This window comes from Zonotrichia leucophrys, chromosome 18, assembly GCF_028769735.1.
Source record: "Zonotrichia leucophrys gambelii isolate GWCS_2022_RI chromosome 18, RI_Zleu_2.0, whole genome shotgun sequence".
NCBI classification, from domain to species: Eukaryota; Metazoa; Chordata; class Aves; order Passeriformes; family Passerellidae; genus Zonotrichia; species Zonotrichia leucophrys.
Genome location: NC_088187.1, coordinates 7,406,755 through 7,434,420, shown reverse-complemented (window position 1 = coordinate 7,434,420; position 27,666 = coordinate 7,406,755). Strand labels below are relative to the sequence as shown.

The window sequence follows — 27,666 nt, the reverse complement described above, 5'->3', positions numbered from 1 at the left end:
TAATAATATGGGAACTGCACGGAAAACGCACCGGGGGAATTGCACCGCGCAGGGCTTGCTAAGGGAGAGCTTTTGTAACTCTAATATAAGAGCTGATAAAATCAGCTTCCAGGAAAGGCTGGTGAGGGCTAGGGAGAGGAGAAAAGGAGGATCAAAGTTACCAAAATATAGATGGAGAGGAGAGGGAGTGCGAGGGAAGGATGCTGCTGCTGCTCGCACGGTGCCGCTGCGGAGCGCTGCCGCCCCGGCTGGGCTGGGAACGGCGCTGCGCTGTGCCCCGTTAATGCAGCCGGGAACCGGGGTGCCAGGGCCGCTCCCGGGGCTAGCAACGTGCCGTTTCCAGGTGTCACCCCGTTAGAACAGCGGGGGACCGGGGTGCCAGCTCTGCTCCCCGCTCCCGGGGCTGGGAATGGGGCTGCGCTGTGCCCCGTTAATGCAGGCGGGAACCGGCGGTGCCAGGGCCACTCCCGGGGCTACGAACGTGCCGTTTCCAGCGGTCACCCCGTTAATGCAGCCGGGAACCGGGGTGCCAGGGCTGCTCCCCGCTCTCGGGGCCAGGAACGTGCCGTTTCCAGCTGTCACCCCGTTAGTACAGCCAGAAAGCGGCAGCGGCCTTTCCCCGGCCTGCCGGGCGCGTTCCCGGCGCAGCGCTCCGCGATAACCGGGACAGCCGCGGGGAGGGAGGCTCGGCCCGCACGGCTCTGGCCCCGAGCGGCTTCCCCCACGCTTCATCCCTCCTGGAGACGGCGGAGTGCGGGCCTGAATCACCTCCCCGCCCGCTGTCACCTCCCCGCCCGGGTCACCTCCTGTCCAGGGACGCGCACCCGGCCGTGGGGCCGATCCATCGCTGATGGATGGATGGGCTGCCACGGGCTCCTTTCAAGGACGAAACACAGGAAAATCTGCTGCTCCGGAGCAGCCAGGAATTCCTTAATGCAGACAAATACACAGATGGATGCACCTACAAATGGTGCACTTTCTGTAATACTGATAAAAATGAAGCAAGACACGAGCTCTGAGCACTTTTATAATATTTCTGGTGAGCCTGCAGGGTGTTTCTAAAAGTAAAATGGATTGTGAAATCTGGCCCAGCTTTCTAATTGTCCCACGTATTTAAATATTGCTAAAGTTCTTGATATACAGGATCAGTTTGCATATTATCATTTATCCATAACGTGCCATATTACACAATTACATGAGCTCTGTAGACACTGGCCGCAAGAAATTTTACAGTATCACCCTAAAAACAGGGCAAAAATGCTCCTTTTAGACATGGGAAATCGAGGCATTGCATTTTAGCAACACAAGAGCAAAACAAAGAGCGATGCACCTCCACAGCGGTCCGGGAGAAGACACGGCAGGCAAGGTCCTGCCTTGCTCCCTCCACGCACACATTTCCTCTCCCCTGCTTTAGGAAGCTCTCACAACTACAGACCTGGCCCTTCAGGTCCAAGATGTTCCAGTGCCAGTGAGAGGCTCGTTCAAAGGGAATGCTGTTCACCAAAGCCTGAACAAACCATGTGTCTGAACACCATCATGAGGAGCCCCAAGAGTGCAGCCCTGTGAGATCTCCTACACCCACATGGCACACACACCTCTGCCAGTCTCTGTTCCATCATGCTCCTGCAAACGATCAGCAATTCCGTCAAGAACAACAGACTTAACAAGGGTACCTCAAGCCCCAGGCAGAAAAACCAGAAACGCTTTGTCCAGCATTTTACATTGGGCAACTCCTGGCACCCAGGACCTTTTTATTTATTCTATCAAGTTTCGCCAATAGTGCAAGCCAGGAACCTGTCTTCGTTAGTTTGCTGGCCAGGGGCCATGACATCTCTGCGGTGCTGTCACAATCCAAGGGGACAGCGTGGGCTGCGCTGGCCCTGGCTCCGCTGTCGCTGCGGGAGCGCAGAGCGCGGCCTCGCCTCACATCGCTCCCCGGGCTCCTCTCCCCGCCTGTGCGCGGCACTTTCGCTCCGCATCCTCCTGCCAAATTTGTTCGGGCTGTTATTTTTATGCGCCGAATTCCTCGCAATCAGAGGTAGGTCAAATAAGCACAGCAATCTGAATGTCATGTGCCCAGCAGCCGACTAATCCTTGCATCAGCAAGTTTCCCAGCTGTCACAACAGCCACAAAGGGCTGCTCGGAGGCTCTGATGCACAAGGAATCGGCCAAGGAGGAAACCCACGCTGCAAGGTGAGGCCCCTCAGTGCCCAGCACGGGAGCCAGATGCCTCTGCCAGGCTCTGCATTATTTAAACACTCTGTGCTCACAAACAGCGGCCAAATTTTCACAACAGTGAAGTGGCTGGACTGTTTAATGTGCTTAAGCTTTGTTCTCAATGGGGGATGATGACTGCCAAGTGTTTTGGAAAGAACTTAGCCCCTCTATTTAAGTTGCTGAAATGAGAACTCTTGAGCATTAAGCTCTTTTGGAAATCCAGCTGCAGAGCTCCACGGTGGTGGTGGTGGTGGAAGCGAGCCGGGAACAATTGTTAATGGAAACTTCCCCTCATACCACCCTAGTGATGTGTCTCAACCATGGCCTGGAGAGACCACAACTGTGTCAACACTGGCCTTTTGTCTGGAGCCTTTCCCACTTATAGAGCTCCACTCAAGCAAGGAGGAGAATGCCAGGACAGACACAGCTCCAGGTGTCTCCTGGCAAAGGGACCAGCAGGTTTTGACAACCCCAGCAATTCTGCTGCCCTAACATCTTGCCCTTGCTAACGCTTTTGGTGTTTCTCTGGCAGATATTAGCATAGTGGAAAATTTTCCATAAAAAAGGACTTGAAAGAAAGTTTGCTGTTCTAATCCTTTCAGTCGTCGTCCTCCTCCTCCCAGCAGAGACTGCCAGTGAGAAGTCCAATGTAATGGCAATATTTTCAGTGTGATTCCTTTTTCAGAGAGAAGTGGACTGAGGCCATTCCCTTGTGTCATCTACGTGACCAGACTGCTGGTAAAAAAAAAAATAGAAGCTTTAAATTCCTTGCAATAATTAAAATTCCCCGTTCAAAAGTACAGCAGCATTTTTGTATACCTACAAAACCTCAAATGCTGATCTGGTATCATAGGGAGTTCAATCACCACATCCTGACTCTTAATTTCCCCTTTTTGAAACATCCCACCTACCAGCTGTGCCCAGGAGAGTGAGGACGGAAATAACCTCTTCAGCTGCACTACTGCTTGGCAGACTTCTTATCTGTACTGCGAGAGATCCCTGGTAAATTATGTGGAACACAATTCTGAATCATTCAACTCCCATAGAAATGTGTCTGATTTTCAGAAAATCTCCCTTCTCACAGCCCTTCTACACTCCTCATCAGCTCAACAGCTGGCTGGAGAACAGCACCGAGAGGAAGAAAAGGGAGTGAAAATGTTCTAATCAAAATATTTTTCCCTATTTTTTACACACATTGGAGGGAAATAAAAAGAGGAGTTTCCTACTCAATTTATTAGCAGCCCAGAGATAAAACATGTGTTTGCTAATCATTTTTCTTTATATAAACGGAAGGCACATTGTGTGTGTCAGTCAGGCTCTGCAGCACAGTGGTTAAACTGACAGATAATCCTCACCCAGAGCTACTCCAGAGCCCTCCCTGTATGTTTTCCAAGCCATCTATCCCCTTGGCAGCTGGCCAGCTATTTGGGATGTTCCCTTACTCCAAATCACAGCCTGTCCTGGACTGATCTGTCATCCAGCTCTGCATTAACTCCTTCAGCCTCCTGAAGTTCTCTCACTGCAGAACCCACAGCAAGAGCTCAGGGATCACGACAGGCAAAAATCCCCACAGGAGGTAAAGTAAAAGGGGCATTCTGGAGGTCAGGATTTATCTAAGGGCAGCACCATGTCATGCAATCATTCCTCACCTACAATATTATAAGCAACATTTTATCTATCCTATCTTGTTCTATGTAATTTCCCTGCTATTAGGATTGTAGTTGTTTTCCAGAAACCAAACAATTTAGGTGGATAGGACTAAAGCCACACACTGGAATCCTCCTACCCTCAAATGGAAGGACAAACCAAACCACTCTCTGCCTTGGGATGAAGAAGACACTTCACCTCTGGGTGTGTTTATGCAAGCAATTACAGGAGCTTTATTTTCTTCCCAAGCAACAGGAGATCTGTGTATTTTGACCAGAGTTCCAAGCTGGCATGGACATTCCCCTATTCCTTATCTTACACAAACTCGATTCTGCTGAACATGGGGTGACTGCAAACACTTCCTGCAGAAAGAAGGATCTCAACTCAGTGCAACCACAACATAATTCGCTGCTTTTAACACACGCTATAGGACTGGTACACAAAAGGGTTTATAAAATGTGTACTTTTTGAAGATATCAGCATTGTTTATAAACCTTGTGCATTTAATTATGAAAGAATTGTCATCTCCCCTCTCAGCATTGTGTGCCTCCTGCTCCAGGCCTCTACAGGACTGGGAGTCTTATTAAGACTGTCTAACACTTCCCATTAGAGGATGTAGTCTTCAGTTCCTTCAGCCTTCGCCAGATTTCAACCATTCTGTTTGGATTTCTTGTGCGCCAACTGCTTCTGCCAAAATGGTTCTACAGTTTCCCGAAAAAGGTTCCACAAAAAATACTTTGTTTTGAACCTGTTAAAAATTTCTGGCAGACTTCTCACTGCAGTGAGCTAGTGGCCTGTGCACTGGAAGAGAGGGCAGCCCCTGGGTCAGTGTTACTTCAGAGAACCACACAACAGTTTAGATTGGAAAAGCCCTCCAAGATCATCGAGTCTAAGCATAAACCCAGCACTGCCAACTCCACCACGAAACTATGACTTCAGTGCCACATCTCCATGTTTTTTAAAAACCTCCAGAGCTGTGATGCAACCACTTTTCTGGGCAACGTGTTCCAGCTGCGGGCATGCTCAGGCTGGAGGAGAAGGGGAGGATTTCATCGAGTGATTGGGACTCAAAGCTGAGAAGGGGGTGAGGAGGAGAGGAAGGTGAGGATGGCAGACTGGCAGATGAGAGGGAGAGAGCCTGGAAGGGGAAGGCTGTTCCAGCAAAGGCTGTGGTGAATGCACTCACTAGAAGAGCACTGTTGAAGGAAGCAGGGCAGGATGAGCCTGTGCTGATGGTACAAACACAGCCCCAGATTCCCTCCAGTGCCAGATTCTCTTCAACAAACAAAACACTGGCAAACCTCCCTGTCCTCCTTCAGCTCCTTACAGCAAGGGCCAGTTGTCATCCTCTACTCAGTCCCACCAGCAGGACACTGTGGGGTGCTGTCAGATCCATTTCTACTCATTTCCAATGTGCCTGTTGTGAGAGTGGGACATGAGAAAGTCTAGGTTGTCTTTTCAATTTGTTTTTAAAATTAAGTGCAAGAGCTGTGTCAGAAGTACAGTCATGGTTGCAACAATATTCCAAGTTTCACATACTACCTTCACCTGGATTTTCTCTTCTTTAAGGAGACACTTTCAGCCATTTTGATTTACTCAAATAAATCCATATAACATGTGCCATAAATTATTCCAACTTCCTTTAGAGAAACAATTTCAGGAGTTCCCTCCAGCACTGACAACCACTGCATCTGTGTGCTTCAGAAACAGCTTCTTCCCCACAAGACTCCATGAAAGAAGGGGCAACACTCACCCTTGCAGATGAAGCAGTACAGATATTTTAAATCAAATTATCATTCTCTCAGGTTAGCAAATATTGTAGGCATTGGCTGCATTTCAAATAGGACTCTCACGGGCTTCTGCAGCTGTGGGGCACAGGGGAGAGCCACCCAAGGTGTCACACTGGGCTCCTCACAGAAAGGGATGCAAACACATGGTGCGACACATCCACAAAATCAAATTAATTGCTCATAATTCTGCTGAAACTTTACGCAAAGTCCAGCCTCTCCAGACAAAATCCTTTGGTCCTTCCCGCCAGATTTTCCCTTCTTCTCCTGCTGTTCCCTGCATCCTCTCACATCTGCAGTAAATGAGGTCAAGATCCAAGATCCTACAGACAACCACTTCCTTCCTGAAATGGCCCAGATTCAGCCCAGAGCTGCTCTGAGCGCTGCAGGCAAAATGGGAGAAGGGGGAAGAAGAGGATATAATGTAATTAAAGCCTGCATTTCCAAGGGACAGGCTCTGCTGTCCAAGGCTGCACACGTGCCCTTCAGTCGTGTGCCTGCAGATCTTCGAGGGACTCACTGGCAAGCCCTGCCCGTGGTTACCATGGAGTGCCTGGAATACACTTTGCCTGCTGGCCCAGCAATGTTCTGCCCTTCAAAACAATAAACAAACAAATAGGAGGCACCAGCAGGTAAAATCAGCCACTAACATCTCCTGGAGTTCAGACTCCTGTCTTCTGTAAGACCCAAACTCTGAAAGCCTCCTCGGATTCAGCCAGCACTGATGAGCTCAACGAGGCCTCATCTCTGAAAACAACCAGGAAATCCAATTTTTATTCCTTTCCAAACTACCCCTGCAAGATGCCTGACAGGAGCTGCTCCTGCTCTGAACAACTCCCTTGCAGAATGGCTACGAGGAGGGTTTGATTCTGCTCCCAGGACACCCAACAGGGATTTTAAAATTCTTGAAATCATGAATTGATAAAATCTTGAAAGCATGAAATCCACAGCGTTCCTAAATACCTTTCTGATTTTTCTGTAGGATGCAGCCTTCCTTACAAAGATCAGCCAAGATGGAATTCAGTGGGGACAGGGCCTGAAGAAGAGCTGCAGGGAAGAACATTCACACTGGTATTTAATTTTAATTTACACTGGGCTTAGAAGCATGTCTCAGTTCAAGATGCTTATGTTCTCTGGTATCTTGGAGCTTCTTGACATCCTTTGGCATATTTTTGTTACCTGGTAATTCACATACAGCAAGATTCCTCAAGAAGTACAGTAATTCTTTTCTTAAAGGGAAGATTCCAGAGAAGCATCAGAATTGTCAACCTGCTCTGAAGGAGACAAAACCACCTAATTTCCTTTCCTTGGACAATTATGTACCCAACTTTAATAAACCAGCAGATTTGAGACAGAGCCCCTGGTTTAGGTAACAGCCTCATATAGCACAGAATCACAGAGGTTGGAAAAGATCTCCAAGACCATCCAGCCAAACCTGTGCCCAATCCCCACCTTGCCAGCAGTGCAGAGCACTGAGTGCCACATCCAGGCCTTCCTTGGACACCTCCAGGCTCTGGGACTCCAAACCTCCCTGGGCAGCCCCTTCCAATGCTAAACCACCCTCTCAAAGCAGAAACTCTCCTGGAATCCAGCAAGAACCTCCCCTGGTGTGGCTTGAGGCTGTTTGCTCTTGCCTTGCCCCTTGTTCCCTGGGAGACCCTTGCCATCCACAAATGTGCCCTCATGAGGAATTCTGCTCAAAACAAAGACAACACTTGTCCCCAGGATGTGTCTGTGCCACTGCCAATGCGCTTTTCAACGCTGCAGACCAAGTCAGTCCCTCTCCCATTGTTGTGTTTATTTGTCTATCTAGGACAGCACGCTCTCAGTAAACAGGTCTTGCAGAGAGCCCTCCTGTAGCTCTGACAGCACATGCCACCCATGACTCATGGATCTATTACCCAGTTCTGGTACCCAAGCCCTGCCTGCCTGGGTGTGTTATCAAAACACAGCCAAGGGAGATTTCAGCTGGCATGGAAAGGCCACGTGAAACAGGTACATTTCCTCTGCCTCCCAATCAGCAGCTAATGGGGAGCCTGAGAGACAGACAACAGATGCTATCAGCAGCACTGGAATACATCCCTGAAGGAAAAGAGGTCACTGGGCAGAGTTACAGAACTTGAAAATCTCCTCTTCTCTTTTGATCTGCTCCGTGCACACAAATCTGAACTATCTGTTGCAGTCACTTCTTACTTTTTTTACATTTTACATTTCACTAAAACAAAGCACACTTTTTATGTGACAATTTATTGAGGGTGATTTGTATAAAATAATCACGTTTTAAGAATTAGAGCTGCCAGAATGGGAACACACTGTTCCCATAATCTAAGGAAGGCTGAGTACATTTTATTTTCTCTCTGCCTTAAATTAGGATCCCCTAATATGTTTTGGGAGAAAAAAATTCCAAACAAACAGCAAAACCCGAAAAATTATACTTGGTTTGTTACAGCCCAACAACTGCAGAAGTCTAACTTGCTTTTATATATATACTACTTTATTGCCAAGGAGCCCACATAATGTCTGTGTGGTTGTAGATTTTTCTCTATTGATGCATTAATCTCAATTTTTAAGCCATACAGATGCATCAGCCTGGGTAGCCTGAAAAAGGGGGGCAGAGGAAGGAAGGCAACACGAAGCCACTTAGGGAAAATTCCAGGAAAACAGGCTGTTGAATATTGACACTACCCCTGTGTCTGCAAATACTTCTTTACTGCAGCTGCATAAGCCAGGTTTTGGTGCACTTCATACACAGGAAAATCAGGTAGCTTCAAAAAGCAGGCCTAATTAAAAGATATTACAGCACTGAACACTGGGCACTGATAAATTCACTTCTAAATGTGAGGGAGTCACTGAGCACCAGAAAATGGCAAGAAATGCTTTGCTGAGGAGCCTCCAATCCCAAAGTAATGCCTGCAGAGACTTCTGTGCCTCATAACAGCTCTCACATGGACCAGTCAGCTCAACATGCACCAAAACCTTCCCAGAGGCAGTGAAAAAGGCTGGTGATGGAATATCCCTTGAAGAAATCCTGGAATTCTGGTACTTACATTCCTTCTTGTGACCTCCTCTGCAAACTGCCCACAGCCCTGAACTAGGCCTCTGAACACACTACTATGCATGTCCTCAATGCAACAGGCATGCTGAACCTATGAAGATTGTGATCGATGTCAAAAATGAAATTAAAATGCCCCAAGACACAAAAATCAAAGCTCCCTTCATTTATTGTGCAGTGCATTTACTGTGATGCCTTCAGGAGGCATGTCAGCAAAAGGGATCCATATGAGATTGCCCTTTCTTCTAAACACTCTTCCCCCAATCCACAAGTAATACAGATTTTACTCCTGCTTTCACACACAGCATAGCTCTCCACTGCCAATTAATGACAAAAAAATCCCAATTAATATGTTAAATCAATACATTTTTAAAATTTCAATATATTAAAAATAATATATTTTAATGTAACCTTAAGGCCAGCATGCACTGGCAAATCATTGATCAGTTCTCTGCATACAGGAGCTTTTAAACATGGGAGTTGGCATTTTATAAACACAGAGGGATGGAGAACCACTATTTTAAGCTTATTTGGGAGGGGGGAAGTGCCCTTATCCCTGAGGCTTTCTATGTCTAAAACATTTAACAATTCACATTAAACACAGCAGTGCTTTACAAGCTGAGGTGCACAGAAGCAAACTGACTGCTTGCCTTCCTTTTTACACTGGGGGCTGTCCCACTGTCTGCAGAGACAGCACAGGCCTTACAGCATTCTGTGATCTGGGGCTTTTGGGAGATTTGGGGGGAGGACAGGACAAAATCCTTCATGGTCTTTCCCTCCTATTTCCAGGTCACCTGCAGAGTTCCCATGGTGTGCCCCTGCCCAGCACAGGATGGGGTCTGCAGGAGTTGGCCATGTGGAAAAAGGTGATTATTCTGTGTCCACATGGAAGGAGAAGCACTGGACAGCTGGAAAGCACTGCAGGCTGAGGGCAGCAGCAATTCATAGGCTTGGAAAATTATGTGGGCTTTACCTTTTACACTCCTGTTAACTCTGATTTTCATGAAGTAGGTGGTGTTGCTACAGCAACTGTCGTATCACATCATTTCTGCTGTCTCTGTCATAAGGATCATCTTATTTTATCTTAAACTCAGATATGCAGCTTTTCTTCAGCTATTCTAAAGCCCTCTGTATTTTGGATATGAAAAAATTATACAAAATAGAGCTGTGTCATATAAATGTGGTTCTTTTGGTTTTTTTAATGTAGCAAAGGTTATGGAACATTTTTATTTGTTCTCCTTTTACAAATGCATAAGGAATAAAGAAAATGGCACTGGCAGATTTATGGTGCTCCAGATTTTCAGAAATAAATTAAGATAAAGTCTCACAATGAAGATGTTTCATGCCACCTTTAATGTTCTCTCTACAGAAGCTAACCCTGTGCTCCTGTGCACCTCAGCAGAAGCAACTCATCTATTCACAGGTGAAAACATTTTGTTTCCTCATGCCCAGGCTATTTGTGCACCTGCATTCCACAGAACTCACACCCAGCTCAGATGCTGCTGCCCACCCACAACACAACCCCAGCCCTCACCTGCTTGACCTCCTGAAGCAGAAATCCCAACCCACCCTTACCTGGTCCAGAGGGTTTGTCCAAGCTGCTGGGACGAGGTGGTCACCCAGCTTTGCCTTGCTCAGTAACCCCAGAATTTGGCTCTACCTCTTTGGCCTCCATTTTGCTGCCTGGAAAATGCCTTTGAGGTTCAATGCACAAGCAAAATTCAATAAAATTCTGATTATGGAAAGGGTTTTTTCCATTTTTGTTATTAACATGCATTCCAATGCGTGCAGTCACAGATCTTCCTTTTAAAAATATAAAAAGCAATGTGGAACAGTAGTAAATATTCAGTTACACCCTTGGGCTACTCAGGAAACAAAAGAAAAGCCCTACCTATAGTCAAAGGTTATTTCACAGACCTCTCAGTCAGCACAGCTCAGACATCCACATCAATCTCTGCCACAGCCTAAGCTAAGGAGTATTTAGATCTGCTTCTTGCTAAGGAATATTTAGATCTTCTTCCTGATCATTTCCAGCCACCTCCAAAACAATCAGTGCAGTCACCAAATTACACTTCAGTGCTCCAGACAGGTCCTGGGCAGATAGAAATCTGCCAGTGTGGATCCTACCTGTGGGCAAGGACTGTATCTAGTGCACCTGGTTAATTGTCACGTACAGAATTAAGATATCAAACAGCCTTCAGCTCCTTCAATTGCTTTGCAAACTTCATTTCAGCACCCCTGGTACTTGACAACTGCTTTTGAGCTGATTTCAGAGAAATGAGTTTTCTGCAGTCCTGCTGTCCAGCCCCCTCCCAAAAGCTTGGGAAATTGTTGGCCAATTTCCAGCAAATTTGGCAGCAAGGCATCCCCAAGTGCTACCAACAAGCTTTGTGAAAACAATGTCAATGAAAGCAGCTCTTCCCTTCCTAGCCTCATTACACATCAGAGGACTGACAGAGGTTGTGCTGCTCATGGAGCCAATTCCTTGGGCAGGAGGCAGGAAGGAAAAACCAAAAAATATTCACCAAGTCACTGTTTGTTAACGGCAGTCATGAAAGCCATTTCATCCTCTTGCTCTCTACTGGAATTGAGAATATCTCTTCACTTTATCCTAGCCACTCATTTACTATTTTCAGTAATCAAGAGCAAAATTATTTGTTTCACAACTGCACTGTCACTTGACAATCCCTCTGAATTCCAAGTAGACACATCTGGTATTGATAGCCAGCAAACAGCCATGCACATGGTCTGTCTTAAAAATCAATGCAGAATACAGTCAGATGTGGACAGCCCAGCTGTCTGCTATCATCTGAGCACTTATTTATTCTTATAATATGTACTGAAAACCAGAACTCTACTAGAAAGAGCTTTTTTATATTATCCCCAGCACTTATTATGCAAGCAATTTAAGCCTTCCAACCAAGACACAGTAGGAGTGTTTGGGAATCAACAAATTTGCTCTGGCAGCAATGTAACATTCATTACTGGCTTTGAAGTAAGGAGGGGTTTGGTTGGAGAGGGGAATTTCTTTTATTTTCCTAAGAGTATGTTAAAATGTGGACAAAACACTGGTTGAGGTTGGCTGGGTAGGACTCAGCTGAGAATCAGAATGCTGCAGATTTATGCTGGAAGCTGCCTGTCTGTCCCAGCTGAGGGATGCAATCCTGCTGTGTTTTTAGTGGGTAAGAGATCCCCCCTGCTCCTATTGCCACGTTACACACCCACAACCACTCGGGCCTGGGGAAGAACGGGTTAAACTTAGCGAAGAAAAAAAATACAAGCAAGAGAAACACCTTTCCTCTTTCTGCTTAACTGGGTAATTGGTGAGCAGGAACCTGCTTGATGAGTTTCAGCAGCTCCTCCAGATCAGCCAGGGCTGTTTCTGAGAGGGGCTCAAGCTGCCAACTGGATAAACACCAGCAGGGCACCCCTTGCTAAGGCTTCTGATAAATAAAAATTTCCAGAAGGCAATGAAGCAGTTTGTATTCCAAAGATCCATCCAAACCCAGTAAGAGCAGGGAGCTGAAAAGGCAGAGTATTTTACAGATGTTATATACATCAAGCTGTCTAACAGTCAGAATAAATAGATGAGTTTAAAAGCAAAAAGAGGGGATTAAATAATTTTTACTGCAGTGGAGAGAGTGCAGCAGTAAAATTCAAATTACTAAATTAACAGGTTCTGTCCTAAGAATTTAAGGGGCCAAGAAAATTCTAGTCCTGCTCTGTACAATCCTCTGGGCTTATTACTTGATACCATTTATCTATGATGCAAAGATTTTATTTAAGTACTCAGTGATTTTGAGTCCACCTGGCTGAAATAAAAGCATGCATGGATTGATTTTCACATAAGGATTATCTTGTCCTACCTGTATCAGATGTGTGTGCAAGCACGTGAGTTAAAAAAACTAAAAACAAACGGAACCAAACCCTGCTAAAATCTTGCTGTAATTTCAAACCAGTCCCAGCTGTACAATGACCAAAGCAGCCCCTGTGGCAATCACTGTCCATATTATCATCTTCATTTCTATTTATTCACATCAGTGTTTCAATTAACTCAACACTACAACTGGAAAACAGAAATTTAGACACGCTGGGTTTTAAGATCAAGACTCAAAGCTCTCCCTTCCTGAAGCTCTGCCAGTTGACTCCAGATGAGAGCCTCTCCACTGGCTTTCTCCCAGGTTCCTCCTCTCTGAGGATGCAGAAGAGACTAAGAGGAAGCAAAAATGTATTTATACTCTAAACAACAACATACAGGATTTGGGGAAAAGCATTTCAGCTTTGCCAGTGGTGATCTGTTCAGACACAGCTCAAAGTTTTTATAAAGTAACCAAAACCCACAATTCAAGGCTCAATACCACCCATCTACACCAAACCAACCAAACACTGGAGGAGAGGTGTCCCTGTGGAAAATGACAGGAACTGCCCCTCAAACACTGCCCCTTGCCCTCATGCTTTTACCCCTTCCCAAGCATTTTGTCTTTTTGTACTGCTTTTTCATACAAGGGTGCCCATGGAGATGTTGGGGTTTCAAACCCAGAGCCAACTTTCCAAAACACACTGCATTTTGAAGAGCCCATTTTTGTTTCACAGAGAAATAAAGGACCTTGCATCATAAAGCCTTTATCCCCCCACCAAACTCAAAGCTTCCCATACAGTTAAAAATCAAATCCAGCTTTATTTTCCTACATGAGTCAGGCAGCATGCAAACAGCTTCTGAGGAAGGCAGCTTGGGGGGGAGAACTGAAGGAAGAAATCCAGAGAAAAGGAATTCTTCTAACAGCACACTCCTATTTTCCCAGGACATTTGTGAATATTTTCATTTTAAAGCTAGAGGAAAGCCACCCCCTTCCACCCCACAAGAAGTTTTAAATATTATAAAGACACACAAGGACACACTTTATTATTTTAACAATTACTGCTATTTTCAGGGCTCCAGCACAGTTACTTCCTTCCATAATTGGACTTCAATCAAACCCTAGTGAAGCTTTTGATCTTGGAAAGAGTAACAACACAGCTCTGTTATCAGCACAGAGGGGGAAAAGAGTAGGACATCCAGCATTTTTCAATAAAAGAAAGTTAATTGCTTTGACTTATATTTATCAAAGGTCACAGCTACAAGTTCTGAGTGCACACACATAACAGTGCACACTGACAAATCTCTTATAGACTGGGCAAAGTGTTGGGATTATCCTATCTGTGTGCATTTAAAAAAAAAGAAAAGAAAGAAAGAAGAAAAAAGCAGCAAAACAATGCTAGATTACTATCCAAATATACCCCAGTGGATGTCCTGCCAAAGAGCAAATATGTGGCTGTAAGCTCCAAACTGAAATAAAAGCTTGGCCAGCAGCCCAGAGCTTCACTGTATTTTGCTCAGCCAGCCATAATCTGGCAGAACAGAGTGAACACATTTGCAGCCACGTGATGGAGAAGCCCGTCGGGCCAAGCTGATTTCCTTGTGTTGGTTAAATGTGATCTTCAGACTGTACACACCAGCAGCTTGGGGAAACGTGAGAAAGTGGAAAACAACCAGCCACGGGCTGCAAACTGAAGGGCAGCAGGAAAAATTACTTGAGTTTGCTTAAAGGTTTGGGTTGCCAGTGGTGTATTTTAATGAGGTGCTAACTGGGCTCCCAGGGCTGAGCACTGGTTCAGCTGGATCTCCACTGGAGTTACACACCACCAGCTCCTGCAGGGATGACAGAACCCGGTTTGGAAAAGGCACTGGGAATTCATTGTTGGGACAGGATTGAGAGCTACCCATCAGTGTTTCACAAATGCACAATGCTGGGTGGCTTTGGAGTTCACCCTGAGGAGACTCAGAGGTGCTCAGGCCTGGCAGGATGGGGTCCAGGATGGAGGGTGCACAGCCCCCAGAGCTCAGACTGTGCCGACACCCCCTGATCAGCCACTCCTGAACACAGAGAAACGGCCAGCACGTGAGACACAACCTGGCCAAAGGATTCAACCTGAAAAACATACAGGACAACAGCTGCCCCCATGATCAGGTACTGTATTTTGACACCAGTGATAATAATGATTTTAAATAAATGAGTTAGGGACAGAAAAACAGCGTCCCTGGCCAGTGTCAGAGCTGCACGTGATCCCTGAGAGCAGATTACATGTGGGTGCAGAAAGTAAAGCCCCCAGATACAAAACCTCAGAAGCACATCCCTGCTGCAGATAAGAGCAACTTGGCTGAAGCAGCCACCAGAGCACGTAAGAAAAGTGAGATTTGTTTACTTTCTAACAGAAATAAATTGATAAACCAGACACGTGCAGCACCTGCTGAAATCAGAGACGCACACGAGTTGACAATTACACTTCCAGCTCTTTCCTTCTCCTTGGCTAATGACTCCTTTTCACGTGTCCAGAGCTGCTTCCAGACAGAGGCTACCACAATTTTCAACAATGACATCAACCGTATCGCACTGAGAAAATTGAGCAGATAAGAGACTCTGGAAAAGTGCTTCTTAAACCTGGTGATGAGCATGGTCCAAGTGAAAAATCAGCCTTTCTGAGAGCAGCCACGTGATTATGGATGGATCAACATCAGGCCTTGCAGCCTGGACAATCCATGCCCTGATTTTTTAAGTGCCAAGGCACCCACAGGCAAGGTGTTTCAAGCAGATACCCAAACCACAGCTGTCCCACACTGTTACTGAAGGCTTGTGGTTTAACCTCCTCAGAAGGCAGATATGCAGGTTAACTTTAAATATGCTGCACTCTTCCCTAATTGTCTCATGTAAGTATAGAGCTGAGTGATGCAGGTGTTCACAAGGTCAGCTTCCTGCTCCCTTTTAATCAATTGGTGTTAGTCTCAAAAAATGCTCTATCACTCCAGAAACAATTCAAAGAATGCTCTACCACTCCAGAAACACCTTCACCTGGTGAGCAAGCCCTGTGGTTTTTTGCCTTTATGAGTTAGTAGAGTAACACTCATTAACAACACATGGCTGAGGATCATGACACAATCTAGATATGTGATTTATTAACCTGATCTGTTATTTATGCTCTTCTCTTCCAAGAGAATCAATCTTCACCATGGGCTGAGATATAACTCCTCAGTTTTCAGTGTACAGCTCTTGATACAGAGGGCATAAAGGCCATGCTATGGTCAGTCCCTCATGACTGACCTGCTTGGGTGCCTCAAGTTCCTGGAAAAGTCTGGAAAACCAGAGCAGGAATTAAACAACAGTGCCCCAAGGTATGTGTAGTTTCACTTGCCAAAGTCTTCACATTCTTTATTAATCAGAGCAGTGATCACCCAGTTGGACAGGGTTGTGATTCTGTCCACCCTTTTTTAGTACTCCACCCTCACCCAGCAATAAGCAGAGAGAATTGGGCTGTCTCACAGGGCAAGCCCAGTGTATAAAAAGGATACACCAGATCAAATTACCTCAGGATGAATGCAGCACCAAAAACTAAACAAAAGCAAAAAGACAAAACCATTGAGCAAACATACTAGTGTGAAAATTTTACTTTGACATTGATATGCTGCTGTACTATACTTCAAACAACAGTGAGCTCAGCACCTGCAGTTATTTCAGATCTCTGCTTTTTCACTCTTCGAAAAAAAAGGCAGACAAAAAAAATTGCAGCATTTCCCAATAAACCTTCTCCAACTTAATCTTGAGGAAGCAGGAAGAAACTCTTTAGTGTATTTTTAAACAGTTTTTTTCTTTTTTAGAGACACAGCCACAGCCAGACCAAAGATTCTTAGAACTCAGGTAAATGCTACCTTACCAGAAATGGTACTAAAATGTCTTCATGCTGTGCTGGAAACAGATTGCAGGGACACAGAGAGGTTCTCTCAGGTTTGTAAATGCCCTACCAAGGATGTATTGGGGCAGAAAGAGCAGGGAGGTCCAGCCAGCAGCGCTGCATTACACCGAGAGCAGCTTGTGTCACTACAGCTCTATCCTGACACACCCATATTTTACAGCACAAAATGTACTGTACAATTCACAATGCCAACAAACTCAACATATCTAATCTGGCAGAAAAACAAAGTCATATCAGGTTAATCCAATTCTTAAATTGCACAACTTTGAAAAGCCAATAGCAAAACAAATCTTCCTCCTCACTTGTGCTCCCCCAGCCCTCCTCCCAGCGCACATACCCTGCCACGACCTACTTTTCCTCTTTGATCCCTCAACATTTTTAGCCCACTCTCACTCTCCTCTGCTCCTCTCTGACTCCTGACCTCGCTGCAGCCCAGACCCCGGTGGCAGGGTGGGAAATGTCCCAGATCAGAGGTGGCTCTTGTGCCACAGCCGGGTGTGCAGGGCGCGATGCGCACACGAGGTCGCTCGGACGCCCACCCGCGTGTGACACTGCACTAATTGTGATAAGAGCCATCAAATCTGAACTTGGATCACTGCAAGGGAGTTTCAAACGCGGCAGCAGAGCTGGGGTGACTCTGGGAAAGGATACAGCAAGGATGCTTAAAGTTGAGAAATTTTTTCAGTAAAATAACTGTGCTTGGCTTTCGAGAGGATCAAGACCATTCCATTGCATGGCATCACAACTTCACAACTTTCAAGATCTTGCTTACAAACCTGACAGCTCCTTTTCTAAACTCTCTTTATAAATGAAATACCAGAGTCTCATCTAATCACAAAATATGAGAAGCTGAGGAGTTCCAAGGAAGAAGAATGGCAGAAAAAGTTTGACTCCCCTCCCTCCAACACACACTAAACCAATTAAATTTGGTTTCTTGCAGATTCTTTTCTCAAAGTGAATTGACATTTCATGGTGTCTAAAAGGGTGTCAGCTTTTCTAAAAGCATTTCACACAGCTCAGGCATTTTAAAGGTCTTATTTACCTTTTCTGACGTAGCAAATGCACATTTGCATTACTCTTCATGCTCAGCAACACATTCCCATCTTATATGCCATCATACATCCACTCATTTATTTTCATGAAATTTCAGGACTGTAATCAATTCTTCAAAATCCCAACTTTCTTAATACGTTTGGTTAAAATCCGACTATATAATCAAAAACCACCAAGCAAGAAGCCATGCACTCCTAGCACGACCAGTTTTGGTTTGTTTTCATAGAAAAATGGTAACCAAAAAAATACCCCAATGCTCATCTCTCACAGCAAGCAAATGCTGCAGGAGTTTCGTGCCTGGAAGGGCCAGTGCCCCACCACAGGGCCACAGCTGCAGGGACTGCAGACATCACCAACATCCATATTTCCACTATGCAGCACAAAGAGAGGCAGCAGTTGAGGGCTGATTGCTGCAGGGCCCTTCAAATTCAGTTTAACCCTCTCTGCTGTGATGAGGAGGAGGATTTGGGTTTCAGTGCTCAGTTCCTACTTAATAACTTAATAACACAGCTGGTTTTTTTAAACAGATTTATTGGTGCAATAAGACAAATTTCCAAATGTTGCAATGGTGAGTTGCTAAAAATGACTGAATTGTTTTACGCCATTTTTGCTTCAGCGCAAGCCTTGAGCCTGTGCTTTACGTTCTGCAGCCTTGGTCTTCTACAAGAAGGTTTGGTGCTGTTATTGCAATAATCTTGCTGTCCTAAAAATATTGATTGCTCCATTAAACACATTTCTGCAGTACTGTGTGTTTTGAAGTTTCACATTACTGTTCCTTCATTTTTTCCACATGCAATTTACAGTTTCCTTCCTCTCCACATTTAATTTCTGTTGGAGTGCTTTCACCTGTGCCACGAGTGCTGCATGACCAGCTCACCTCAAAGGCAGCAGTAGTCACACAGACATTAAGTTAGCAGGAAGGCCTTGCAAGTGCTTTAAATAAAACTTAAGATCCAATCATTGCCACACAAATTAATTGATCTTGCTGTGGACAGAGAACCCTGGTTCATTCATTTGTTTATTAAATTCAGGAGAACCAACCAGTTCTGTAATGAATTACTTAATCTTTGACCTATTGTCCATAGCCATGTTCCAGAACAAAGAATTTACAGCAAGCTGAGCTCCCTAAGGCTAATTGGAAAAGAATGCTTTTTTTAAACCATTTTTTCTCCATCTTCAACAAATCTTCGTCAAACTCTGTATTTTTGCCTCTTTGCTTTATAACTACATATTTAAGGATGACAATTGGTTACAGGTGAGTTATTGCACCAGTCCACTGTTGCTTTTGCTTGTAGGAAACACATATTGATGAACTCATCTGTGGAATCTACATTTGTGTTCCAGTTAACAAGGAGCTGAGTTTTCTAGAACCCTAATGCAATTTGATTTTTTTATCTCCTCCTACAACAGCCATACACCAAAACAAAGAGCTCCAAGATGCTCAGTGCCTGTTTTCATTAAATTGAAAGTAATATGAACAAGAGAATAATGCCAGTGGGACAAAGAGCTAGAGCTGCTTCTCTCCATGTTGAGCAGAGAACCCTGAAGCAAGAGCTTGCCACATCAGAGGAGCTAAGCAATGGTGTTGGAGGGTGCACAACAAAAATCTGGCCCCAATTTAGCCCTGGCAAAACTTAGTTGAGAGAATGAGACAGGGAAGCAGAACTGTGCCACAGCTTCAAGCGTGTTAGAAATGTGAGAGGCTGAACAATATTTCGCATTTGTTTAAAACTTGATGGATAGCAACTCAGTCATGCAAAGCTGAAGTGCTATGAAGAGCACCAGAATAAAAGAAAAAAAAAGAAAAGAAATGTTGCAACACATGCTGCCTTACACACCTGTGTTAGCTCTCCACACTGCAACTCTCAAGCTCTCAGGACCAAATTCAGCTTTGTGATAAACACAGACCTTCTTTGTCACCATTTGTTCGCTTTTAAAAAAAGATTATACAAGCTGCAAAAACCCATTTGCCATAAATTCATTTTGACACAGTTGTGCATTTTACACTCATTTTCTATACCAAGTGATTATGTATAACTTAGTCCATTAAGTGGAATAGATTTGAGGTTTAAGTAAATGGTTTTTTACAGAGCTTTCATTATCTACTTAAGATCAACCCACAGCTTTTCTTGAAAATAACTTAGCTGAAATATTCTTTTTTGATCACCAGTCTTCTGTGAAATTCAGACAAAATATTTAAAATATATTATATTTGTTATGAAAGAAATACTAAACAAAAGGGAAAAAAAAAAACCTATGCTCAAGTTTTGCGTGATATAAATACTAAACACCTCCATAGTGTACTGCCAGGCAACCAAATGATTTCATAATGCATACAGTCCTTTCTACTGATGGTGACTAAGTCCTTTCATCCTGTGAAAACTCCACTGGCCACTGAGACCTGTTACCCCCCTTAAAAAAATTCCAGAAAGATGAATGACAAGAGAGTGAATGGTGACATTTTGCTGCTCCACCTGGGAGGTGACAGGAGAGCAGTCAACAAGCTGCCTACCTGCTGAGCAACAGAGAAATCAGGGAGACCACATGAGGAGCAAAGTACTTATTGCTGAGATTAATTGGCAGAACCTGGCCACTGCAGCTTCCACAATTGCCAATTTGCTGTCATAAAAATATGTAGAGCTTGAACAATTTAATGTGTTTCCTAGTAGCTTCATCTAATCAGATAATACTGGTGTCTTTGTATATGTCTCCTGATGAGGTCTTCTCTCTTGACTATAATATATTGTTTTATGAAAGACTTCAGGGTGTACTTGCTCCTTAAAAAAATCAAATCACTGCACTGAGAACCAATCAGTCTGCAATGCACTTTGAGACGGGAAGCAAAGCTCTGAAAAATATATTGTACTTTGCTAATTAATTGTAACAAGCTTGACACTCAAGACATCCTTGAAATATCTTTAGGGGGGCAAAAAAAACCCCCAATCCTAGATCTTCCCATGCTTTCTTCCTAAGTCTGGACAGCCCTTCCTTGCACAAGGACCTCTCCCTGTACACCCAAGACTATTTCATGCTGTTTACCGTTTGAACTCTGAACTAACTTCAAGTTCTTTCACGCAGTCAAGCAATTATTTAACCAATAATCAACATTTAACTGCGAATATTAAAATTAGCTCTCTTGAAGGAGACACAGTGTTCTTGCTTCCAGCATTAACAAGCCTGTGCGTTCAGCACTTTTCCCCCCCCCCCCGTTATCATGTGACAGGCTATTTTTAATATTTGCCTGAATATATTTCGAATCCTCCTTTGATCCGGAGAGCAGTTTAGCGAGGTTTGCCCGCGGATCGCACTGCCGTGGCAGCGGCGCAGGGCGCAGCGCTCCCACCGGGGCGGCGGCAGGAGCGGAGCCGGGCTGGGCTGGGCTGAGCCGGGCTGCACAGGGCAGGCACACGTGCCTGGAGCACATGGTCCTGCAGGCAGCCCGGCCTCACGTGAGGCTCAATGTGAAGCGCAGCTCCGGTACCAGCCCGGCCATGCTGGAGCTGCTCATTGCCACCCTCACGTGGGAGGCCAAAGGTCGGGAAATTCCCGCCGAGAGCCCTCGGCCTCAGGAGAGAAGGGGTTCCTGCAACGCGCGGGGACGGCTTGTAAACAATGATTAAAGCTCAGGAGAGGATTCCACACACAGGCTGGCAGCTGGGAATGCTGCCCTTGGCTCTGCCAAGCTGTGCTGGAGGAGGAGATCGCGTTAAGAAAGGCAGGGGAAGGAAGGCTGCAATCCAGGGAGTGCTGCACACACACCCTTTGGGGCTGCCCTGCAGTGAGTGCATGGAGCAAGAACGGCCTCTCCCAGCTGGCTGCGGTGCCCGGCACAAACACCAGCTCCAAAAGCACTGAAACCCACCCAGGTGGGTGCAGTGCCTGGCACAAACACCAACCCCAAAAACACTGAAACCCACCCAGCTGGCTGTAGTGCCCTGGCTGCAGTGCCCACCACAAACACCAGCTCCAAAAGCACTGAAACCCACCCAGCGGTGCCTGCTGTCAGTCACTGCAGCTCCGTGCCTGCCCAAGAAGCCAGAGGTAATAGATACTGTGCTCTAGCCAGAATATCTGGACTGAACAAATACACCACAGCACTTCCCAAAAATCTTTGGGGGGTGGGAGGTGTAAGTGCACTTCACATGGAAACAATTCTCAGCTTTTTGATTAATGTACCCCTAATTTTACTTTTTTTGCAGATATTGCACATAGGTATATTTCTGCAGTGGATTACAAAGCTTGTTTTTCTTTTTTTTTTCTTTCCTTAAATAATCTTTGGTAAGTAATCTAAGGCACCCAGCCATGCAGGCAACACAGACAGAAAACCATCATCAGAGAACACAAAAAGGGAGCTCTCTCAGAGCCCCCAACAACCCTGCTCTCCTTTGGAGCAAGGCAGAAACAACACCTGGTTATCACTGTGCCAGCAGCATCCCTGTGACACAGCCCCACATCCAAGGATTTTTGGTGGCAAACAGAAAATTCAGATCTAAACCACAAAATCCCAAAAACCTTCTAGTTCGTATTCTCTGCCAGATCTAGCTGATGCTTCTCTAATTCACACCTTTCAAACCCTTTGCAGTACCTGCCCCAATCACCTCCATCAGGGCTACACGGAGCAAAGAGCCAGGTGAAAAGCAACAACCAACTAGCTACTTGCAAAATATACACACTCCCTTTGCATACAAACAGCTAAAAATTACTCCAAATTTCCTTAAGGACTCTGCATTTAAAAATGGAGACTGACGTTCCGCTGCAAGACTACATAAGGTGTACAACATGAAGAACCACAAAAGTGTGTTTGCAGTAATGGGTTACTCTGAAAGCTTCATAAAAATCTGAAAACCTTTTTCTGAGGAGACCACAGATTTCAATCAACCTACCAGCATCCAATACCAACACAAAACAGGAGTTTTAAATGCATCTACACATGACAATGAATGTTGGTCTGCAATGCTAAAAATAAATTAAAATACTATTTTTTATTAACAAAATCAGCATTGTGAAAGATAAATACATGGTTTCACTCTTGCAAGTCATTATCCTGTGTCCCTCATCAAAACAAAGCCAGAAATTTCTGTAACTATATTCCCTGAGCAGAAATGTATGGGAAGTAAGTGGTGGCTCTGTTCTTTGTGGATGATAAACTGATGAGCCTAAATTTCCATCGACCAGACAATCTGAGCTGAAAATACAGAATCCTTTTTGTTGCCATTACATTTTTTAGCAGGGAGAAAGCAAATCCGTGAGGATTTTGGTAATGTCACGTCCACAGTCAGGGTCAGCAGAGCTTTGCTGAGCCTGATGACACTCAGGGAATGCCAGTGCAGATGCCCTGATCTCTTCCAGACACGGCACAAAACACGTTTGGGCGGCACCACTCACTCCTACAGACAGATGAGGCTTGTGCTGGAACACATGCACACATTAAATCTCCTCATGCTGCTCTGCCATGGACCATCCCCTGGGTCTCCACGTGCAGGGGGATGTGTCCCCCAGGGATGTCCCCCCCGGCAGGGCACAGCCAGGCTGGCAGCTGTGCCCACCTGCACGTGAGCCCGGTGCCAAGCCAGAGCCACGGACAGAGGGACAGGAGCAGCACAGGGCCCGACCCTCCCTCTGGCCCCACACGCTCAAACAGGCGCCCACTGCAAGGCAGAATTCAGAAAGCACACCAGTGAATATTCTAGAATTACTATCACCTAAAACATTCACTTTTCCTGGAGGTAGTAGGATCACATGGAATTAATCTGTATTGAAATGGTATACTTCCTACGACTTGTTCTTTGCTTTATTACAGTAACACAAATCACAACACTATACTGGAATGATAGCTCGCACCAACTAAAAACCTTTCTTTATGTGAAAATTCTAAAAATCTATTTTAAATGCTCTAAGATATATTAAGCAACAGGCTCCATTACAATGATTTTAACATTTACCTCCCTATTTCAAAGCAGCACATTTGCCTTGGCCCTTTTATGATAACTCTTAAATGTTCATTTTTACTTTTACTAAATTGTAAAAAAAATTTATGCTCCTATATTCTCAAACTTGCTCGAATGCTGAACTGTGAGATGGTCTTCTCTTCAGTACTGATTGTCAAAGAAAGGTTTTCACATGACAGCACATAAAAATTTCAACAATCTGATGATAAACCAGACTACTGTTAATGAAGCCACACTTCCTATCTGTAATGGGGGACAAGAAAATATTATTTAAGAAGTGAAATGAGCTCCGTTACAAAAAAAAAAAAAGCAACAAACCAAAACATTTAACGAAAAAATCTATTCTTGTTAAGGCAAGATGGTGTTGGGAAAAATACCTGCAAATTTAGATGTTTTATTCTACCCCAAGAGACATAATGTCCTTTACAACAGTAAAAAAGTGCACTGTGAGATAAGTTTGTAACCCCGAGCTGCAAAGGGCTCAGGATAAACTGAAAAAAATCAATGAGTTGAAAAGTCACACAGATAGCTGATTACAAATAAATTCTGACAGGTGATCATTAAAAGCCTGGCTCACTACTAGGCTCCTCTGAAAAAAAGAGAGAATGGGGACAGATTATCTGCTTTTAATTTTGTGCGTGCACAAGTGACAGAAAACGATGTAGCACATATGCACTATTTTTAAAGCTGGCTCAGAAAAAGCAATGGGTTTCATGTTCTGCTCTTGCCTACTCCAAATATATTTTAACTTTGGACACCCTTAAGTTATTAGTTAACCATGAAAAGCCTTGAAACTGAAACACAAAGCAAAGTCAAATCCACACAAAGTAAAAGTAAGTAAATGAAATCCATGACTAAACACAGTTCTGATGGGGGGGCCAAGGAGTATGTTGACAGGTTTGGGGAGCTTTGGGGAATATTTTATTTCTTTTTAACAAGATAGGAATGTTGCAGACTTATAAGACATTTCTATTTCATCCTGCTCCACAACTTTTGCCTCTCTATTTATTTATTTAGCCTCCTTATCAGATGATTCTGACAATGACTTCGCACACTGAGCATGGCAAACGATCAAGCAGAAGGGAGAGGAGTGGTTTCCTGCTGCCAAGAGCACACTTTGCTCCAGCACACCTCATGTGAGCAGAAGAGCACAATAAATAAGTCACTCTCTGTTTTTTTTTTTTTTTTTTAAGGAAAAAGGCAAAGCTCCATGTTTCCCAAACTTCAATGCTGACACTCTTCCACTGCCCATGATCTCAGCCATGCTGGTGTCAAGCCAGAGGAGTTACTCTGGATTCAAACTGGTGTCTCTAAAGGGATGATCTCAAGTGCTAATAAAATAATAAAAGACTTCCACTGACATCAGACAGGCTGGAATTGTGCATTACAACCAGGCCTTGGACTCCATGGTGTTTTCTTAAGCGTAAGGTGACTACAGATGCAAGTTATGAACTCAGGTCAGAGTTACACTCAGTTTATGCCAATTTAAGCAAGATTATAATGTTGTTCCAAAACTCAGTTCCTGTGGCAAATTTTACTTTGCTCAGTAGAGAGTAAGATTACGGCCAAAATTTCAAGTAAGAAGCATTAACCTTTAACTCCAGAGTAACTGCCCACTCCTGTGTCTCACATCAAATATTGGCTGAAGGCCAATAATTCTCTTTCACAGTCCTTTTCCCTGCACTTTTAACACTGTGGCATCTATGCCATTCTGTCTGTGGTCTTTTTACTTGCTAACAGCTAAGACACCAACTAAGATAGCCAAGTTTCCACGGAATTCCCAGAGCTTTCCTTCAATAATTTAAACAAAAATCCTGGTGGAGCAGCTTAGTGATAACTGGAGCTCTTGTTTTTATTTGCTGGAGTGTGAGTGACAGGAATCCTCTGGGCTCTAAGCTGCCTGTCAGCTGCCCAGGGAGAAGCAGTGATTTACAGAGGGGAGGAGGGTTCATGCCAGATTCCACAGGGGAGTTCTGAGGGCTGATTTACCTGGTCTGACCGGGCTCTGCATGCAGTTCTGCGACACCATGCCTGGATGGACTGAAGTAGAAGCCCTGCTGCTGAGGTCCATGACAGAAGGTGATGCTGAGGTAGCTTGCTGGAGACCTGACTGGTGTGGGCTAGGCTCGTGCTGGTTTGGGCTGGGTGGAATGCCATTTTCTGAGAGGAATTCTTCCAGGTCCATGTATTCCAACTGGAAAGTGTCTCCATCATATGGCAGTGTCTTGTCCCATAATGTTGGACCCAAGAAAGCTGACTGAGGGACTGTGGTACCAGTGCTGTCATCATCTAACTTCTTCTCTTTGTCTTTTTCTTTACCGAATGCTTAAACAAAAACATATAACAAACATGTAAGAATTCAGTAATTAAAGCATTAATTACTACTACTTCCATTATTTCTGCTGTAAGAAAGGTGTAAGAAGGGAATATTCCCTTCAAAAAAATAACTCCTTTGACTCACTCTGCTTGGAAGAGAACTGAGGGGTCATGTCACTGAGCACCTTTGTGGGAACCAACCACATTTTTAAAATTGCCCTTTGTTTTTAGTTAACAGTTCCACTCCATGCACAGCTTTGAATGTTAGCATCAAAAAGTACTCAACAGACTTAAAAGTGAGCATTTAAGTATTCCAGCAAACTGGAAGCTATTGATATATTCTGTTCTAAAGGAACAGTCTTACCCTGAAATCCCTGGGATCCTATCATTCTTCTAAACTAAGATCCCAATCTTGTTAGTCCTGGCACAAGCAAAATAGTCCCCAAATTTTGCACTTCTAAATGTTACTAACATACAGTGGCAAAGGCTGACAAAACACAGTTTTGATGTGCAGAAGACACAACAAAATATTCAAATGTAGAAGCAAAAAAAAAAAAAAGCTTAACTGAGGCTTCCTCATTTCTACAGCCCCCAATGATTTCAGTGCACGTTTTCTAAGGGAAATGCTTGATTTCTCTGCAAGATCTGCAAGAATCTGAACTCCTAAAGCTTCCTGTCAGCTACCAAGCCTTCGCAGCATTTTATTTTTAACCTCATACAACAGCCCCGGTGAAATCCTGCGAGTCGCTTGGCAGTGGAACTCGGAAAGACGAGGAGGCAGGAACTGCGAGACCTTCCCTGGCTTTCTGCTTTTCGTGCGCGCTCGATCCGCTCGCCATACGCGGTACGGGTATTCCCGAGCTGCCTCCCTTCCCGGGGAAACCACAACTTTCTCCCGGTGAACGGGGGGACGCGGGGCCGGGAGCGGTTTGTTGTGGGGCCTGGGATGGGGATGCCGGCCCCCTTTCCCCGAGGCACCGAGCGCCCTTGGCGTCCATCCACCGGGGCCAGCGATGGGAGCACCGAGCGCGTCCCGTTAGATGGAGCCGGGGCGGCCGCCACTCCCGCAGAGCGCCCCGAGCGAGCCGTCCCGGGGCTCCATCGCGGGGAGCACCCGGGGCGGGGGCGGCGCAGAGGGACGGGAGAAAGGGAAAGCCGTGGGGCGGCCCCGAGTGACAGCGGGACCGGGGCACACACGGGGAAGCCTCACCGTCTTCGTGAGCGAGCGGCAGCTTGAGCGGGTTTTCCAGCAGGGACTTCAGCACGCCGTAGGTGGGCGGCAGGAACGGGGGGTTCAGCGGGAGCGGCCGCGACATGGTCGGTGGGGGCTGCCCGCGGCGGCGGGGAGGGGGCAGCTGCGCGGCGAGCGGTTCCTTCCCCCTTGCTGTAGCCGCTGTCGCGGCGCGGGTGAGCCGGGCGTGGGGCCGGGCCGAGCGCCGGTGGCGAGGGGCGCTGGGGCCGCGGGACAGGGCGCGGACCGGGCGCGGGTCAGGCCCCTCCGCCGCGCAGCTGCTCCGCCGCCACCGCCGCTCCCGCCGCCCGCTCTGCGCCGCTCTGCGCCCGCCCGCTCCGCGCCCACGTGCAGCCGCCGCCGCCGCTGACGTCACGCCCGAGAGCGGCCCCGCCATTGGCGCGCCGGCCACGCCCCTCCCCGGTAGCGGCCCCGCCCCCCGTGCGCCCCGCCCCGGCACGCGTGCGGCCGGTACCGGGGGGGGGCACCCCGGGACACCCGCCCCGAACCCCCCGCGGGGCCGCAGCGCCTCCCCGGTAACCGGGAGGAATGTGTTAATGAGATGTTAATGAGCCTGAACGTTTGACCTCGCTCGGGACATCCGAGCGAGGCGGCTCCCCCGGGGCAGC

General features: G+C 45.8%; 1 protein-coding gene across 1 annotated transcript in view; it reads right to left on the bottom strand.

Moving 5' to 3' along the window:
- The window catches only part of HLF (HLF transcription factor, PAR bZIP family member), a 35,690-nt gene extending 8,357 nt beyond the window's left edge, over window positions 1–27,333 (bottom strand). The window contains exons 1-2 of the mRNA XM_064728460.1: window positions 27,017–27,333; window positions 25,480–25,815 (exon numbers count right to left, since the gene is read on the bottom strand). Coding sequence (XP_064584530.1) covers window positions 25,480–25,815; window positions 27,017–27,122 — 442 coding nt within the window. The 5' untranslated portion in view covers window positions 27,123–27,333. The remainder of the gene's footprint in view (window positions 1–25,479; window positions 25,816–27,016) is intronic.
- Window positions 27,334–27,666: the final 333 nt, after the last annotated feature.